This window comes from Lynx rufus, unplaced genomic scaffold (assembly GCF_022079265.1).
Source record: "Lynx rufus isolate CCGP_SWC_20201006 ecotype Redwood Valley unplaced genomic scaffold, mLynRuf1.p SCAF_11, whole genome shotgun sequence".
NCBI lineage: Eukaryota > Metazoa > Chordata > Mammalia > Carnivora > Felidae > Lynx > Lynx rufus.
This window is the reverse complement of record NW_025814825.1, coordinates 52476643-52494429: the sequence shown is the minus strand read 5'-3', so window position 1 is coordinate 52494429 and position 17787 is coordinate 52476643. Positions and strand designations below refer to the sequence as shown.

Sequence of the window (17787 nt, the reverse complement as noted above, 5' to 3'; positions counted from 1 at the left end):
CATATAAATATGATATTATTATGTAAAACTGATTATCTGTAAGTACTGGTAGATACCTACCTATATCCTTACCTAAACATAATTCATGGTTATGGAACAGAACATATGAATTAACAAACAACCCTGCCTTTCTTAATTTCTCTAACAAAATGAAATGTGCACTTCAATAACAAAACACACAAAATTTCATGTAAAAGAGAACAAAATATTTCCCTTTAATATTTTACCTCAAAGACCCTTACTTGTGTATCTGGCACAGCACACATCTCCAATTTTCGGTCGGTAAGACAATCGACTATTCTGAGCACTGCAATATTCTACCAATTCAGCTGTCAACACACACAGTCTTTCCTGATTCTCTGAAACACAAAAAAGCAATTTCCTGTGAGGAAATTTTCGGTGCTGTTTAGACAGTATACAAAAAGAATGTTAAATCGAATCACTTTAAAGACCCTGTTTACATTTACATGTGAAGAATCCACGAAACCACTAGTGGCCCCGGGTACAGGCGGGCTGCAGTGCTGGGCGGGAGGAGGAGGGAAGCCTCCAGAGCGTTCAGTTCCACACCAGCATGGCCATACTCTACAGAAACTCATTGAGTCCCACTTTCACAATTTTCCCATGTAATTTTCAGTTAAGTGTGTTCTAGTTAATAAAACACAGTTCTTCCAATTCATCAGGATTCAATAACCCTACTTTCCACCTACACAGATTAAAGATGATTATTTGTAATGCTGGACATAGATTTAAAAGCCCTTGTTGGTATCACCACAATTTGTCGTCTGACAATTTGGACCTTGAGAGCTTGTTTGGAAGTTCTAGCAGGGGAGCACAGCTACTCGTATACCCTTGACCCAAGAACGGTCCTCCTCTATCGGGGAAGGTCGTCCTCTTTGACCAAGCGTGCAGCTTCGGGAGGGACGCACATGGAGCAGTGAGGGAGGAAGAGGACCCCTGCCTAGCCAGCCAGATCAGCCGAATCAACCCTGGCGATCAATGGGGTGACAGATGTCGAGCCAGATCGCCCTCACATCCTTGTTTGACAATTTGAAACAAAGATTCACTTTTCCAGCCTTCAAGTACCTGCAAATTGTTTTAAATTTGCACTAACTTGCACTAACTCTCTTTCTGACACTACAAGGATAAACTCAAATATGTTGAAAGAGATTCCTTAATATACACTTCCATGAAACAAAGAAGAAAACATTTATACATTACTTTTTTTCAGGATTAGGACCAGTGTAAAACATTTTTCTAAGTCTCTAAACTGTATTAACATGGATTACAAAGTACACTTTCAACATATCAAATTTTCTTAACATGTTAGCTTTGTAAATACAATTCAAATTAGATAGTATTTTTTTTTTTTTTGAGAGAGAGAAAGACAGAGTACGAGGGGGGAAGGGCAGAGACAGAGTGAGACACAGAATCTGAAGCAGGCTCCAGGCTCTGTCAACACAGAGCCCAACGCAGGGCTCGAACTCACAAACCGTGAGATTATGACCTGAGCCAAACCCAAGAGTCAAATGCTTAACCGACTGAGCCACCCAGGCCCCCCATGTTTTTTAATGTTTGTTTATTTTTGAGAGAGAGAGAGAGAGAGAGACAGAATGTCAGTGGGGGAGGGGCAGAGAGAGAGAGAGAGAGAGAGAGAGAGAGAGAGAGAATCTGAAGCAGGCTTCAGGCTCTGTCAGCACAGAGCCCGACGCGGGGCTCGAACTCACGAACCATGAGATCAGGACCTGAACTGAAGTCAGATGCTTAACCAAGTGAGCCACCCAGCCGCCCCTAGATATCTGTTTTTAAGCAAAAAATTATATAGCAATTAAGGACATGATTTTTTAATCTGAAATTTGTTATCAAATTGGTTTCCATACAACACCCAGTGCTCATCCCAACAGGTGGCCTCCTCAATACCCATCACCCACCCTCCCCTCCCTCCCACCCCCCATCAACCCTCAGTTTGTTCTCAGTTTTGTTTTTTTTTTAATTTTTTTTTTCCACGTTTATTTATTTTTGGGACAGAGAGAGACAGAGCATGAACGGGGGAGGGGCAGAGAGAGAGGGAGACACAGAATCGGAAACAGGCTCCAGGCTCTGAGCCATCAGCCCAGAGCCCGACGCGGGGCTCGAACTCACGGACCGTGAGATCGTGACCTGGCTGAAGTCGGACGCTTAACCGACTGCGCCACCCAGGCGCCCTGTTCTCAGTTTTTAAGAGTCTCTTATGTTTTGGCTCCCTCGCTCTCTAAACCTTTTTTTTTTTTTCCCTTCCCCTCCCCCTTGGTCTTCTGTTAAGTTTCTCAGGATCCACATAAGAGTGAAAACATACGGTATCTGTCTTTCTATGACTTATTTCACTTAGTATAACACTCTCCAGTTCCATCCACATTGCTAACAAAAGGCCATATTTCATTCTTTCTCATTGCCACGTAGTATTCCATTGTGTATATAAACCACAATTTCTTTAAGAGACACGATCTCCTTATAAAAACCTGAAGGTTGGGCAGGTGCTAAATGCAGGGCATTCCCTTCATGTTCACATTTGTGTTTGAGTAACTAAATGTGCCTTAAGTGTTAGGACGGTCAATTCTTCCTTAAAACATTGAATAAGACAAAAATCACCAGCCTCCCCTCTCCCTCTTACTTCTTAAGGAATTCTCCAGAGAAGTGTTTTCATTATACACTTAAAAAGATGCGCATCAATAGGTCTCAAAATTTGGTTTCTTACCTGGCATCTCATTTGGTAGAGCATAAAACAAGTATGGGTTTACGATTTCTAATACGGTTGCTTGCACAGTTTTATTAACTGGCAATTCTATTGTCCTCCACTGCTCAGCTGAAGACATGGCTGAAAACACAGAAAACAGATCTTGCATAAAATAGACTAAACTTGGTATTCTCTCCCAGTTACACATTCATTCAATTTATTCATCAACTGCTGATTATCAACATTCACAAATTCCTAACATGAAAATCTGTATTTTCACAAAACAATCTATTCAATTTGAGGGATTTTGTATTACAAAAGAGTCCAATGTACTGACCTACTGCACTCCAGTGTTACTTCTGTAGTACATATAATGTAATTATTTTTTTTCATATTTATTTTTGAGAAAGAAAGAGAGTGTGTGTGGCTGGGGGGGGTGGGGGGTGCAGAGAGAGGAGGAGACAGAATCTGAAGTAGGCTCCAGGCTCTGAGCTCTCAGCACAGAGCCCGACACGGGGCCCGAACTTGTGAACCACGCTATCGTGACCTGAGTTCAAGTCAGATGCTTAAACAACTGAGCCACCCAGACACCCCTATAATGTAATTCTTAAAACTGGTCGAAACTTTAGGGGACACATAATTATATGGTGCAAGATTACCTGATAAGTGACTACACTAAAAATGAGTATGGTGTTGCATAAAACCATGTTTCAATAAATATTTTCATAACCTATTATTAACCTATTTCCACAAAGCATGTATTTCTATAGAAAAACTGCATCATTTGGAAAGAAAAACTTTCATAACCTGTAAGAGCAAAGGATACATTAAATAACAAATCAAAGGTTTAAAAATGTTACCTTGAAGCCCCAGGGCATCAACTTGAAGATCATGTTTATTAACAGGCCTATTACTTCTCAAGCCTTTACATGGCGAACTAGTTTTTAAGACCAGATGTTCTTCAATCAGAACATCACTGATTATTCTGGGGTAAGAAGTGGAGACATCGGTGAGCTCAATTCCCACTCCCTGTCCAGTGATTTCAACCACTCGGGCTTGGAGTTTTATCCCTGCAACACACATCTGAAATCTTGTGATGGCTTCTTTAGTCCAGTGTCTGTTTTTCGGCTCTACATCTGGCAAAGAAGAACGGCATTAAATAGGATTCCATGCCCAAGCTGCATTTTTGCTTCAACGGTGTCTGGGACTGGGTCCTTGTTAAGTACTCCATTCGGGTCAGCCATTTTGGTATCTTTTTTCAACGTTCAATTACATCTCTACATCCCCCATGCCCGAGTTACAGATACTGGCAGGTGTAAACATACCGCTAGGGTTTTGGGTCACTCAGAAACTTTACTTTCCCCACTGAAGTATCTTTACCTGGCATTTTTCCAACAGGCAAAAATGGGATTATTCTAGAAGCCACCATCGTGTTCTGTTACATACACAATGATGAGTTACACCAATTCTGCTGGTAGGAGACGTCAACCACACACCTTCACTTCTGCGGGCAGTGTTCTAGTGGTTAATTTCAAAATGTTATTTTAAAGTACTTAACCAAAAATTATTTTTCTGATAATTGTGGTTTATACCCTTATTTTTACAATGGTGATCCTTAAACTTGAGTGTGCATCTCAACTCTCTAGAGGGCTCGTTAAAACAGATTTCAGGGGCCCATCCTAGATTTTCCAATTTAGCAGCAGGTCTTGGTTGGGGACAGAGAATCTGTAATTTGAGTAAGTTCTCAAGTTGATGCTGCTGGTCTAGGGGCCACACTTGAAGAAGCATGGACATGAAACATGGTATTAAGAATAATCTGAAACATAGTAAGTAGTAAGCAGAAAGAAAACACGCAAAAGGAAAAACAGAAAGCATCTGTGCTTCTAGACATGAGCACTATTAACATTTTGGTATCCAACCTTCCATAATTTTCATGTGTGTATGGAATGACCCACATACACATAATACCGATTTCTTTTATAAAGAAACCTTTGCAATAATAGTAGCTACTGTGGATATGATGCCAGGTAGTGTTTAGTGCTTTATATTTTTTATGTCTTGTATTCTTTTTTTTTTATGTTTATTTTTGAGAGACAGTGTGGGTACCAGCATGAGCAGGGGAGGAGCAGAGATGGGGAGAGAGAGAGAATCCCAAGCAGGCTTTGCACTGTCAGCACAGAGCCTGACACGTGGCTCAAGCACATGAACTGTGAGATCATGACCTGAGTTGAAATCAAGAGTCAGATGCTTAACTGACTGAGCCACCCAGGTGCCCCTATGTCTTTTATTCTTAATGACTCCTTGAGGAAGGTACTATTATTTTCCAAGTGAGGAAACAGAAGCACCAGAGAGTTTAATTAATTTGCTTAAATTCTCACACAGCTAGTAGGGAGCAGAGTTGGTTCCAGAGCCTGTCCTCTTAACCACAATACTATCCTGCATCTCTTATAACTTGTACTCTTCGTATCTGCTACACATTAATGCCCGGGCAGCAAGGGCAAACACTTAAATCCGCCTGTGCAGGCCGGGGAGCCTTTGTCCTCAGCACCCACTGGCCCCTCACAGCACCATCTGAAGCAGGTGCTGAGGTTTTCAACCCTACAGGTCATCACTGAACCCATCCCCTGCCTAGCTGCCTGCGTTGTTTTGCTGCTATTAACAGCAGTATAAGGAACGTCCTTGTAGGTGAACTTTGTGAGACTCCAAGATCATTTCTTTGGGATAAATTATTACAAGTAAAAATGCTCAGATAAAAGGCAGGACTATTTAAAGCTCCTAAGAAATCCTGCAAAATGTCTTCAAGAGGACATATCAGTTTTCATTCCCATCTCGAGCCCAGAAAAGCAGCTGTTTCCCTCCTTTTAGCATCTACACTCAACACTGTGGCCAGTATCTTCAAAAGTACATTTCTAAATTTTATAATATGAAGCAAGATCTTCAAGCTCACATGTTAAAATTACAGATGTTAATACTTAAAAGTACATCTACCCTAAGTATTAGAAGACAGTTTTGAAAGCTTATTCTGCACCATACCTGCTAACCAGCACCGTATCCCTTGACACGGAAGTTTTAAAAATTTTGATGGGATCATTTGGAGTTCATCTGCAGTAACTTCTTCCATGTTCCCATAATCCACAAAATGGACTTTAACATTTCCAGCTGGCAAGATTTCCTTGACTAATGCACGATACCAATTACCATCACCTATATTTAACACAAAATTTGTAACACAGAACATTATTTCCTTTCTATTAACATTTGAAATTTTTATCTCCAAAGAAAAATCCTCTGCGTAAAGTAGCTAATAAATCTGCTCTCCTTCTCCAGATGATGCCTCTAGTTTTCATTCAGAAATCCCCAGGAGAGTTATCAAAATTTGTTTTTAGAACACATCCAAATTTTTATAGCACACTTTAACATTAATCTAATATAAATTTAAGATTTCACTCATCACCTATCCAATAAACAGAGCGTGAAAGTGAAGGTAAGACTTAATAACCTTAAACGTTATCTGTCAATCTGGAAGTTTTATAATACTCTCATAACTAATGACAAACTGTTTTACTTGTTATTAGTAAAATCATATAAAAATAGTAGAAAAACTCATACGATGAAATTAAGGGGTGGGGCGCCTGGGTGGCTCAGTCGGTTAAGCGTCCGACTTCGGCTGAGGTCATGATCTCGCGGTTCATGAGTTTGAGCCCCGCATTGGGCTCTGTGCTGACGGCTCAGAGCCTGGAGCCTGCTTCAGATTCTGTGTCCCCCTCTCTTTCCACCCCACCCCTGCTTGTGCTCTCTGTTGTTCAGAAATGAGTAAACATTAAAAAAAATTTTTTTAAGAAATTAAGGAGTCTCATAAAATATACTTCCAAACTAAGTATATACACAGGTGACCAGAAGAAACAATGAACCTGCAGTGAACCATTATCTAACTTACTTTAATATCAGAGATTGTGGAAAGAAAAGCATTTAATGAAATTTAACAAATGGAGGCAAGGAAGTTCCATTTGGAGGTTCCTTGTTACAAACAGAATATTAGACATGACACGTTCTGCATTCATTTAGTCTTGATTGGGAGAAATACTTGCTTAAACATGGGGAAGAAAATACACATCAAAATATGGGCTCAACATCAGGAAACAAAACTTTCTATCAAAGTCAAGACTGTACCAACTGTAACTTACCTGCAAAAGGAGCACAACACAGTTGCCCTATTTCTGCTTTAAAATCATTGGGCACCTTCTGCTGGCAATATTCTGCTAACGACTTATTCAAATCATTGAGTTTCTTTAAAGCTGAAAATGCAATACACATACAGCATTTAATATTTAAAAAAGCATGCAGAACACAGATTTTTCCTTTTAAGTTGGAAATGTTTTGATCATAAAACCTCAGGTACATTCCCAAACAACTATTAAGTATACCAGATGCTTTTCTCTTTTTCTCGTTAAAAAAATTAACTGGGAAAGTAAGTCGTAATTAGTTAAAGCTCTTGGTAATCCCCAACTATGGCATGGTTACCAGCACACCAGAGCACGAACTTGTGCACAGGGCTAAGGACAGAGCATACAAGCCTGTACACAAAGTGACACACAAGCTTATATGTCCTGGAGGAGGACATATAATGAATGACTGAGTGGATGGCACAGACATCTGCTAGGGAAACGCAGAGAGGTGAGCTCTGTGTGCTGCTTTTATAAAGAAATAGGACAGAGAAGGAGAGGGTATTCCCGAAGAACCAGAAATGGCCCTGAGGCAAAGTACAAAATTAAGCAACCAAAATTCACCTGGCGGGAGCAGTTTGGTGAAGCAGGGAAGTGGAAAGTGAACCATGAAGAACATACCAGCACTGTGCTGGGAAAGTACACACCATGGAGAGCTTTAAATGCTGAGTCAAGGGGTCCCGACACTACACAACAACTTAAGGGAAAGCAGCTGCCTTTTACGCATGTGGCAAAGGCCCCTTCACAGATACGGAAACTAAACTATAACAAGTCAGAGCTGTCACCTTTCAGTTTTACAAAGTTTAAGAAACACTACTGAAAATGGTGTGGGAAAGGCGTGTGTACGTGTCTGTGGGAATTAGCTTGGCCGGCCCCCTTGGGCGTACTCCAAAGCACGAGCACATGCATCCTTTGACTTAATAATTACATGGGAATTTGCCCGGACAACACACTCACAGAATAAAGCCAGAGAACACAAGGAATGTTTCAATAATAAGAGGTCGGATAAACCCACATAGTGAAACACCACGTAACCATGAAAAGGGAAACAAAACAGCAATGCGGCATCCTGGACTAGACCCTGGAATAGAAAAAGGCCATTAGTGGGAGTAGAAAGAAAAAGGACATGTCCCCATCTCAGTTCATGACTAGGTGCCCATGTTGTTCTCTCAGTTGTAACAAACGTACCCCAATTCTGTGAGACGTTAACTATGGAGGAAGCTAGCTGAGAGGCGTACGGGAACTCTGCACCATCTCTGCCACTTTTCTGTAAATCTAAAATTATTCCGCTATTAGAAGTTTAATTTAAAAGACAAAAAGAATGAAGAAAGGCCCATGTGGGGACAAAAGCAAAGTGCAAACATCACAGCATTTACCGTGTATGCCTACACAAACAGAGACATATACATTCACACAAGCATATGCATAGACTACTTCTGAAAAGATATTCAGAAAACTCAGAGGGGACTGGGAAACTTCCCACTCTACACTCTTTTTGTAACTTTTGAATTTTGTACCATAGGCTTGTATAATCACCTATAAAAAGTAACTTTAAAATGTTCACGTCTAGGGGCGCCTGGGTGGCGCAGTCGGTTAAGAGTCCGACTTCAGCCAGGTCACGATCTCGCGGTCCGTGAGTTCGAGCCCCGCGTCGGGCTCTGGGCTGATGGCTCAGAGCCTGGAGCCTGTTTCCGATTCTGTGTCTCCCTCTCTCTCTGCCCCTCCCCCGTTCATGCTCTGTCTCTCTCTGTCCCAAAAATAAATAAATAAACGTTGAAAAAAAAAAAAGAAATTAAAAAAAAAAATAAATAAAATGTTCACGTCTTATGCTATACGAAATAGTGATCTACCTACCAGATAATTCTGAAGGGAAGGATAACAGATCTCACAAATTGGGAGCCAGACGAGCTTAGGCACCTAGTGTCATGTCCTCATTTGGTAGAGAGGAAAACCAAGATTTAGAAAAGCTACAATTAACGATGCTTACCAGAATAGCTCAAAAGAAAAAGAAGGGAAATACAAGTGTAAGGATGTGGAGCAACTAAAACTCTCAAACTAACAAGCGTCATAATCATCACTTTGGAAACTTTCTGGCCTTCATTGATCAAAGCTGAAACTATACATACCCGTTAGGATAGGGCCACTGATTTCACTCCTGGGAGTATATTAAAAAGAAATGCATACACACGTGCACTAAATTTGTACGGAAATGTTCACACCAGTATCATTAAACAGATCAGAAGTAGAAACAACCCCCTAAACCTTAAAAAGAACCTTAAAAAGAACCTTAAAAAGAAATAAATCCACAGTACATTCACATGGTGGAACACACCGGGGTAACAAGACACAAGCTACTGCCACACATGGAAATGAAGAACTGATCTCACAAACAATGTGGAAAAAAAAAAGCAAGGAATACAAGAGCACATATTGTAGGATCCCTTATATAAAGTTCAAAACCAGGAAAAACTAATCTATGCTATTAGAAGGCAGGACAGTATTTACTTTGTTTGTTTATTCATTTTTGAAAGAGAGAGAGAGAGAGACAGAGCACAGCAGGGTGGGGCAGAGAGAGAGAGGGGGACACAGAATCTGAAGCAGGCTCCAGGCTCTGAGCTGTCAGCACAGAGCCTGATGCGAGGCTTGAACCCATGAACTGTGAGATCATGACCTGAACCAAGTCGGATGCTCAACCGACTGAGCCACCCAGGTGCCCCAGTATTTACCTTTTAAAGAGAGAAAAGGGTAGTAATCAGAGGAGAAACGAAGGAAACTTCTGGATTCTGGTAATGCTTTATTTCCTGACCTAAATGTTGATTATTCAGGGTTTTGACTTTCTGACAATGTGTCATGCAGTACTATTTATGCACTTGTATACATGCGTGCTATGCTTTAATATAATCAACCGTTAAATTTAATTTTCAAAAACAAATTTAGAAGACATTCTTTGAAATCTAACCTGGTTTAAATATAAAGAGAGCTTTCGAAAATAGAAGTAATAGCTTAAAATGGAATAAAAGGCAACTATAACCAAATCTTTCTTGGAAGCAGAAATACCTATCCACTTGGCCCTTCTTGTAAAGACAGTAATTTTATTATTCATTAAACTCATCTCCAGTTATTATCTACATCAACGTATTTGTACAAAGAAACCAATGAGAAGAGTCAACTTACCATCCTCTTTAAGCACATGGCAATAAAATTCTCCAGGACTATAGATCATGCAGACCACAACATCTACTGTTTGGTCAACAGTAAGTTCAACCCATGTCCACTCCAGTGGATTTAGTTTTGCTTCTACACCTAAGGGAACTGTGAAAATAAATGAACATTTTGCAAAACAAATGGTCAAAGTGGGGATGGGAGGTGGGGTCAGTGAGGTATCTGCATTTGAAGAAGAACTGAATTTCCAGTGACTTTCTTAGTGACTTTAAAGGAAACAATCAGTATTACAACTAGCCATAACTACCTCACTGAATTTTAAATTCATATGTCTGATCCTTCAGCAGCTAGTGACCCATAAATTTTTTTTTCAGCTCTCAAACACACTCGTATGTACATAAATGAATGCCTGGATCAAAAAGACAAAGGGCACTTGGGTGGCTCAGTTGGTTAAGCGTCCAACTTCAGCTTAGGTCATGATCTCAGGGTTCATGAGTTCGAGCCCCGCGTCAGGCGTTGTGCTGACAGCTCAGAGCCTGGAGCCTGCTTCAGATTCTGTGTCTCCCTCTCTCTCTGCCCCTCCCCTGCTTGTACTCTGTCTTGTTTCTCTCCCTCTCAAAACTAAACAAACATTAGTAATAATAATAATAAAGACAAAAAGACACTTAACATCAACTTTTTTTTTTTAATTTTTTTTTTTAACGTTTATTTATTTTTGAGACAGAGAGAGACAGAGCATGAACGGCGGAGGGGCAGAGAGAGAGGGAGACACAGAATCAGAAGCAGGCTCCAGGCTCTGAGCCATCAGCCCAGAGCCCGACGCGGGGCTCGAACTCACGGACCGCGAGATCCTGACCTGAGCTGAAGTCGGACGCTCAACCGACTGAGCCACCCAGGCGCCCCAACATCAACTTTTTTTGAAAGTATGAGAATCCACATATACACACAACCGTCTGAACTCCAGCATGGGCTTTATGAAGGAGACATTTTACTTACCACTGGCTTCTTTCACGATGCTGGGTTTATCCGTCAGCACCCCTGTCTCCCCCACAGCAAAGCCGGCATCTATGAGAACTTGGGTAACACTGATGTGAGGTGTCACAGATTTATCTAGAAGCTCCACCAGGGAACTATTTTCCAACTTGTCTGCCACTTTCACTGTGATCATTTTGTTCTGTACAATTTTTTTCATCAGACTAATAGCTTCTGGAGTCCAAATTCCTAATGATGGCTTTACTCCTAACAAATAATTTTTAAAGGAATGTTAAAATATTTCTTATAACAGGCATTTAGAAATTTAGCTCCCAATTTCCATAAAGTTAAACTTAAGGAATCTGACAAACACCAGACCCAGAAAGTCCCACCTGAGCAAAAGGATTTTCTAACCATGAAAATGAAGGCAAAATTACAAAGAGAAAATGGCTATACTTCTATGTAAACAAAACATAATTCCACTGATATGAAATGTCCAGAAAAACAAATCTCTAAGACAGAAAATTAGACTAGTGGTCGCCTGGGGAGGTAGGAATAAATATCAATGGGCACAAGAAACCTCATCAGGGTGATGGAAATTTCTACAAGTGGATTATGGTGATGGCTACACAACTCAGTAAATTTACTAAAATATCACTGAATTGTGTACTTAAGACCAAGAATTTTATGGTATGTAAATTATATCTCAATAAGTTAAGAAAGTCATAAACGGAAGTATAAAACAATGCAGGAAGAAATACGGTCCCTTAGAATGACACAAAAACATCTGTATCACTCACTCCAAAGGCACTTACAAATTAACAACCCAGAGTTATGCCCAGTCTTTTCATAAAATAAGAGCAAGTAACTTAAGAAAAAATGTTCAGCCTCACTGGTAATAAAGTAATTGAAATGATTTCATTTTAATTTATCAGCATGAAATACAGAAGTGTCTACTTGGTGTACCAATTTGTGAAGTAATGGGCTCCCCGCTATATTTCTGGTAGGTGTGTAAATTATTTCTACCCTTTCTGGAAAACAATCGTAATATATATCATACAAAAAGAAACATACCTCCAACACCTCCATTTCACCTACGGAAGTGTCTTGTAACATAACTACATTTGCAACCTATGCCAAGGAAATGCTCTTGGATAGGTTGCAAAATACAGTTAAAAGAACACTGCTTGTAGCATGAACTTGGAAATATCCTTCTGATAATCGTATACTAGTTCAATTACAGTACATTTGAATAAAGAAGCCAATTTATTAACATGGAAAGAAGCCCCGGCTCTTGATGGGATAAATTATATTTACAGTCAAATTTTTCTTAATGTTTATTTATTTTGAGAGAGGGCGAGCACCCACATGACCACGGGAGGGGCAGAGGGAGAGGGAAAGAGAATCATAAGCAGGCTCTAGGCTCAGCATGGAGCCCAACACAGGGCTCAATCTCAGGACTGTGAGGTCATGACCCAGGCTGAACTCAAGAGTCAGACACTTAAAATGACTGAGCCACCCAGGCGCCTCTACACACAGTAATTTCTAAGCACAATGTTCTTACTGTTTCCATAAGCAGGTTTTGCCCTACTTTATGTCATGAATCCACTTCTATGATATCAATAATGCAGACTCGGGGCGTCTGGGTGGCGCAGTCGGTTAAGCTTCTGACTTCAGGCAGGTCATGATCTCGCGGTCCGTGAGTTCGAGCCCCGCGTCAGGCTCTGGGCTGATGGCTCAGAGCCTGGAGCCTGCTTCCGATTCTGTATCTCCCTCTCTCTCTGCCCCTCCCCCATTCATGCTCTGTCTCTCTCTGTCCCCAAAATAAATAAACATTAAAAAAAAAATTAAAAAAAAAATAATGCAGACTCTATAAATACCAAAAATACTCAATATTATAATAGATACATTAAATTTTATTTTATTAGAGATAGCAAAGTAGTCCTGTGTATTTCCTAAATGTTCTATTAAGGATTATTTTTTCATTAAGAGAAGTTATATCTTAACACATTCTTTTATCTTCTCATTGGTTTAACTTCATTTCTGATGTTCTTAGGGGTTTTGCTATTTTAAGAATATGGGGACCATAAAAATTTCATACCTGCCAGCACACACTTTATAGCTTGCATTGGCAATTCCAACAACTTTGGAGTTATGGGACAAAGTCTCGTCAAACTAAGGATTTCAAAGTTTCCATAATCTACATATCCGACCAGTACAGACTGCTCAGAAGCATAAGCTAAAACGGAGGCCCGGTACCACTGATCATCCTCTGAAAAAAGGAGAGACTCAGTCTCAAATCATTTTCCAGTACAGATATAAATACAAACTTTCCCTCCCAAATCCGGAGATGGCCATCTGTAGGCTTTAATACAGTATCAAGCTTTACGGAACAACGTATGTTCAGTCAACAGTGCTACTTCTGCCTACTGGAAGCCTTAAACCCCTAAAATCTCATCTTTCTGCAGGCCTTAGACCCCTCACTCACTCCATGGGCTGCCACCACTTACAACCGCTTCATCTGCCCCATAGACAGTTAACTCACAGGACAGAGTCTTGTGTGTGAAATCACAACGATGCCTTGATCAATGCAGGAACAATTTGCTAAGCATAAAGCGGGGCTAACTTTACAACACCTGGCAGTAGGAGTCAACCAGACTCCACCAACCAAGCAACCAGTTTACGGGAAGGCTGCTAGGCTCTCCCCTCCGGCAGAGGCGAACCGAACCCACTTAATACAGCTGTGCCGTGACAGCTCCATGCTTCTAGGCCTCCTGCTACTCCCACTAAAACCGGTAAAGACGTGATCCCGGGAGATTGCACATTCATGTACGGATGTAAATACAATTATCTGCACCAGTCCCCAAAACTAAGGGGCTGATAAAACAATAAAAACTTTCTTTACCAACCACCCCCCCTCCCCCCACCCCCCCCCCCACTGCAACAGGCCTTCCTCCCTTATGTCACACACTTTGAGTCCATTTAACTGGATGTATTTAAAACTGACTGGTGCACTTTAATACTCAAACTTTGAATGCAGCCAAACAGTGCAAAATGAAGATTGTTTGGGGTTTTGGGTTTTTTTTACTTCATTGTAAGTAAAAAAAAATTCAGGAATACTCTTTCCTCACCTGAGAACTGTGCACAACAGATATCACCAATGGTTGGATAAAAATCTGAGCGTGGAGGCACTTGACCACAGTACTCACTAAGGGACGCCTGAAGTTCAGCAAGCTTATCTGTAGATATAGATCACATCTTAAACAAAAGAAATACAAACCTACACATTATCTTCATTTTCACATGTTGAGTCTCTTGAAGTGGGTTATATTGATAGGACAATCAAGAAGATTTGCTTACGTCCACTTTGTAGCTGTTGACAAAAGAAGTCTTCTGGAGTCTGAATGTGGGCAACCACACCACAGAACTCATCGCCTACATTCACAGTTAACACTTTGGGGATCAGATCACTTCTGTCTACAACAACTTTGTTTTCAGCTGTCATTTTTCCAACATCTTCAACATCACCTTAACAGAAAACAGAAAAACAAGGCATTTGGGTTTCATTAATCTAATTTTTGCAGTTTTTCAGGCCCAATCAGGCTCCTTCCAACACCTCCAGGCCTTAACACATGCCACTCTTCTTTCCCAGGACGCACTCCCAATCCCCCAGCAACCTGATTATTTCCTGCTCAGTGTGCCGTCACGTTGAAAAGGCTTCCCTCCGAATCTGGGTTAGGTGTCCTTCCTAGGTGCTCCCACGGCATTTGCGTGCATATCCTCTATCACACCATTTTATAATCTCTTCTCTCGGTGTCTGTACTAATCACAGAACACCCTCCATGATGGTACCTCCACAGTTCCTCAGTGAAGCAAATACTGCCCAGAAGATGTTTGTTTCTTCCCTTGGATACCCGTGCAACACTTGCCGTTACTACTGATGACTCCCTCCTAGAAGCCTTCACCCTCCTATTGCTCTGGCAATTTCTTCCCCATCCTCTATCCTCCCATCCCATTGTGGTTTCTCACTTGATGTTGCACGCCCCAGATCAATCTCCCTATTTTTTCCTCACTCTATACTCCCCCTAAACTACCACCAACACTTATGGTTTCAATCATTAGACCAGTAAGTGCTTGGTTTTCTCCTCCAGATGGCAAAGAATTACTGAAAACTTTTCAGCAGAGCTGGCACACCAACACTTGTGTTTTGGGGATATCATATGGGCAATACTGTAAGAATACAGGCAGGAGACAAAAGATAAAGTCACAAGGTTGTTGCAATTATCCACAAATAGTAAGGATTCCTGAGCTAGAAAAAAAGAAAAAAAAGATTAAAAAAAAGTCATATACAAACAATATTTAGAAAGAACCATCAATAAAGACTTGGCAAAGGACAGGAGGCAGGGATAAGGTAGATTTAAAGATAGGTCGATTTGTGTATATGAAAGGATGCATCCAACAGACCATTAACTGGCAATCACCTCTGGGTGAATGAGCAAGAGACAATGAAGTATGTCCACATCCAAAGTAATTTGTAAAGGAACAAAGTGAAGGCGAAAACATTGCAATAAACAATACATAAAACTAAGCAATGAGAAAATAAAATGCTGATAGCAAATCTTCTTGGTTCTCTTGTTATACTAAATGAAAAGCCACACACATAATTAAACAAGTAGTAAAAACTTAAGAAACAACATCTTACCAGAACAGAATGTTATATCCCTATTTATTATTTCTAGAATAACCAAATAAGGAGGAAAAATTAAACTAAGGAAATTTTAGCTAAAACCCTTCAACTCAAAGTGTCATATTTAGTACTTCAAAATTTCTAGAATTGTTTTAATGTTTATTTTTGAGACAGAGTGGGGAAGGAGGGAGAGAGAGAGAGAGAGAGAGAGAGAGTGCGCAAGCGTGCAGGGAAGGGGCAGAGAGAGAGAGACAGACAGACAGACAGACACAGAATATGAAGCATGCTCCAGGCTCCTGGCTGACAGCACAGAGTCTGACGTGGGGCTCAAACCCATGAACTGTGAGATCATAACCTGAGCCGAAGTTGGACACTTAACCGACTGAGCCACCCAAGTGCCCCTAGTACTTTAAAAATTTCTGATAACCATCATGTCAAAGATTGATCTGGAAGACAGGGAAGGAAAACAGGCAGGGTAAACTAAAATTAGACAGGATGTACCACTGAATGAAAAAGCATCACCTTTTTTATATAAAGTTCAAAGAATGGTTATCACTTCCATTAAATCTGACACTGCAACAGCTCTGCCCTTTTTTGTTCAGTAGAGAAGACACTTTTCAGTACCCAGAGTCACTATACTGTTCAATATTAATCTGTATACTCACCTGGATCTGCACTCTGTTTCTTAGAATTTTGTCCTTTGGGTTTCAAGCCATATCCCATTTCTATGAGCACATCGTCTAAGAGTTTTCCTAAAAATGATTAAGAAAATGTACCTCCATTGAGATATTACAGCAAGTACTAGAAGAAAGGCATAAACACACGAGTCACAATCATCTAGAGATGATCTAATGATCTAGAGATTATAGCTATTAATACACTGGTATATTCCTTACCAGCTCAATTTCTAAGTGCAAAATACAGTTTCCAATGCTCAGCCTTAAAAATTGAGGCAAAATCCTCATCATCACTTGGCAGAAAATCTAATGAAAGTATTTCACTTCAAAATTCTGGATAACATGAAAGATTTAGTTACCACCTCACTGGTATGCTTAGTATGGCCACCATTTAGGAGAAAAAAATAAATTTAGTGTTAAAATAGGACTACTTTTTCTCAGACATAAAGTATAGTCAAAACAAGGGTAGCCAGTGTGATATGAACTTCAAGTTCCATAAAATAACATCCAGAAGCCCAAGCTGTTAACATACACAGCAAAGAAAGAAAATAGATTTTATACTTAATTTCACAACAGGATTAAGTCAATTTTCTACTAAGTCACCAAGTGACGCTGGATCTCTAAAAGTAGAAGAGTAATAACTTGAGAAGTCACTTTTCAAACACACAGAAAGCCAGCACAGAAGGACAGGATTCCAAGGTGTTTCCATTTAGTATTCCACTTAAACACTAGGCATTCAAAGTCTCGATACTAAACCAATGCAGTTCTGCGAAGGTTGTTCAAGGAAAAAGCATTCCTGACACAAGCATGGACAAATTCATAAAGAAATTCTTGACTTTTTCCCAATAAATGAGTAGAAATCATGAATAGAGATCATAATGGCTATATCAAAAGGGTAACAAAGTTATCCCCAAACTAAGTATAGATGTAGCTTTTTGGCCCACCCATTTCTAGGAACGTGCGCCAGGTCTTTGACAAACTGCCAACCCCAAGAGCAGGGCCAAAGCCATCTTTTTATCACAACCCGAATGACTTCCGAGTGGAGCTTACTACTTGGCCTCACTTCATGTTTTTATTTCTTCTCTGTGCAACAAGTAAAGACTAAATAACATATTAAGTGCTCCATCTAAAAAAGAAGACTTAGATCTTACCTGAACTTGGCAGCATAACATCCACAGCAAAGGTAACTACCTCTTCTTTTAAGATGTCGACAATCTTTATAGAGCAGTACTGCTCCATTAACAGTGATTTAATAGTTTTGATACATTCATTGCTCCAATTCCCCTCTGCTGGGGTAACACTGGCCACAAAGCACTTTATGGCCTGAAAGATTTTATGTAAGTTACTAAAAAAAAA

At 40.3% G+C, this 17787-nt stretch overlaps 1 protein-coding gene across 1 annotated transcript in view; it reads right to left on the bottom strand.

Moving 5' to 3' along the window:
- Positions 1–17787, bottom strand: part of TDRD1 (tudor domain containing 1) — a 39674-nt gene that overhangs the window by 5429 nt on the left and 16458 nt on the right. Inside the window, 12 exon segments of the mRNA XM_047072715.1 lie at positions 243–359; positions 2732–2851; positions 3571–3846; positions 5744–5914; positions 6895–7005; positions 10108–10245; positions 11092–11334; positions 13169–13339; positions 14199–14306; positions 14428–14595; positions 16420–16506; positions 17583–17754. Of these exon segments, the coding sequence (XP_046928671.1) occupies positions 243–359; positions 2732–2851; positions 3571–3846; positions 5744–5914; positions 6895–7005; positions 10108–10245; positions 11092–11334; positions 13169–13339; positions 14199–14306; positions 14428–14595; positions 16420–16506; positions 17583–17754 (1882 nt within the window).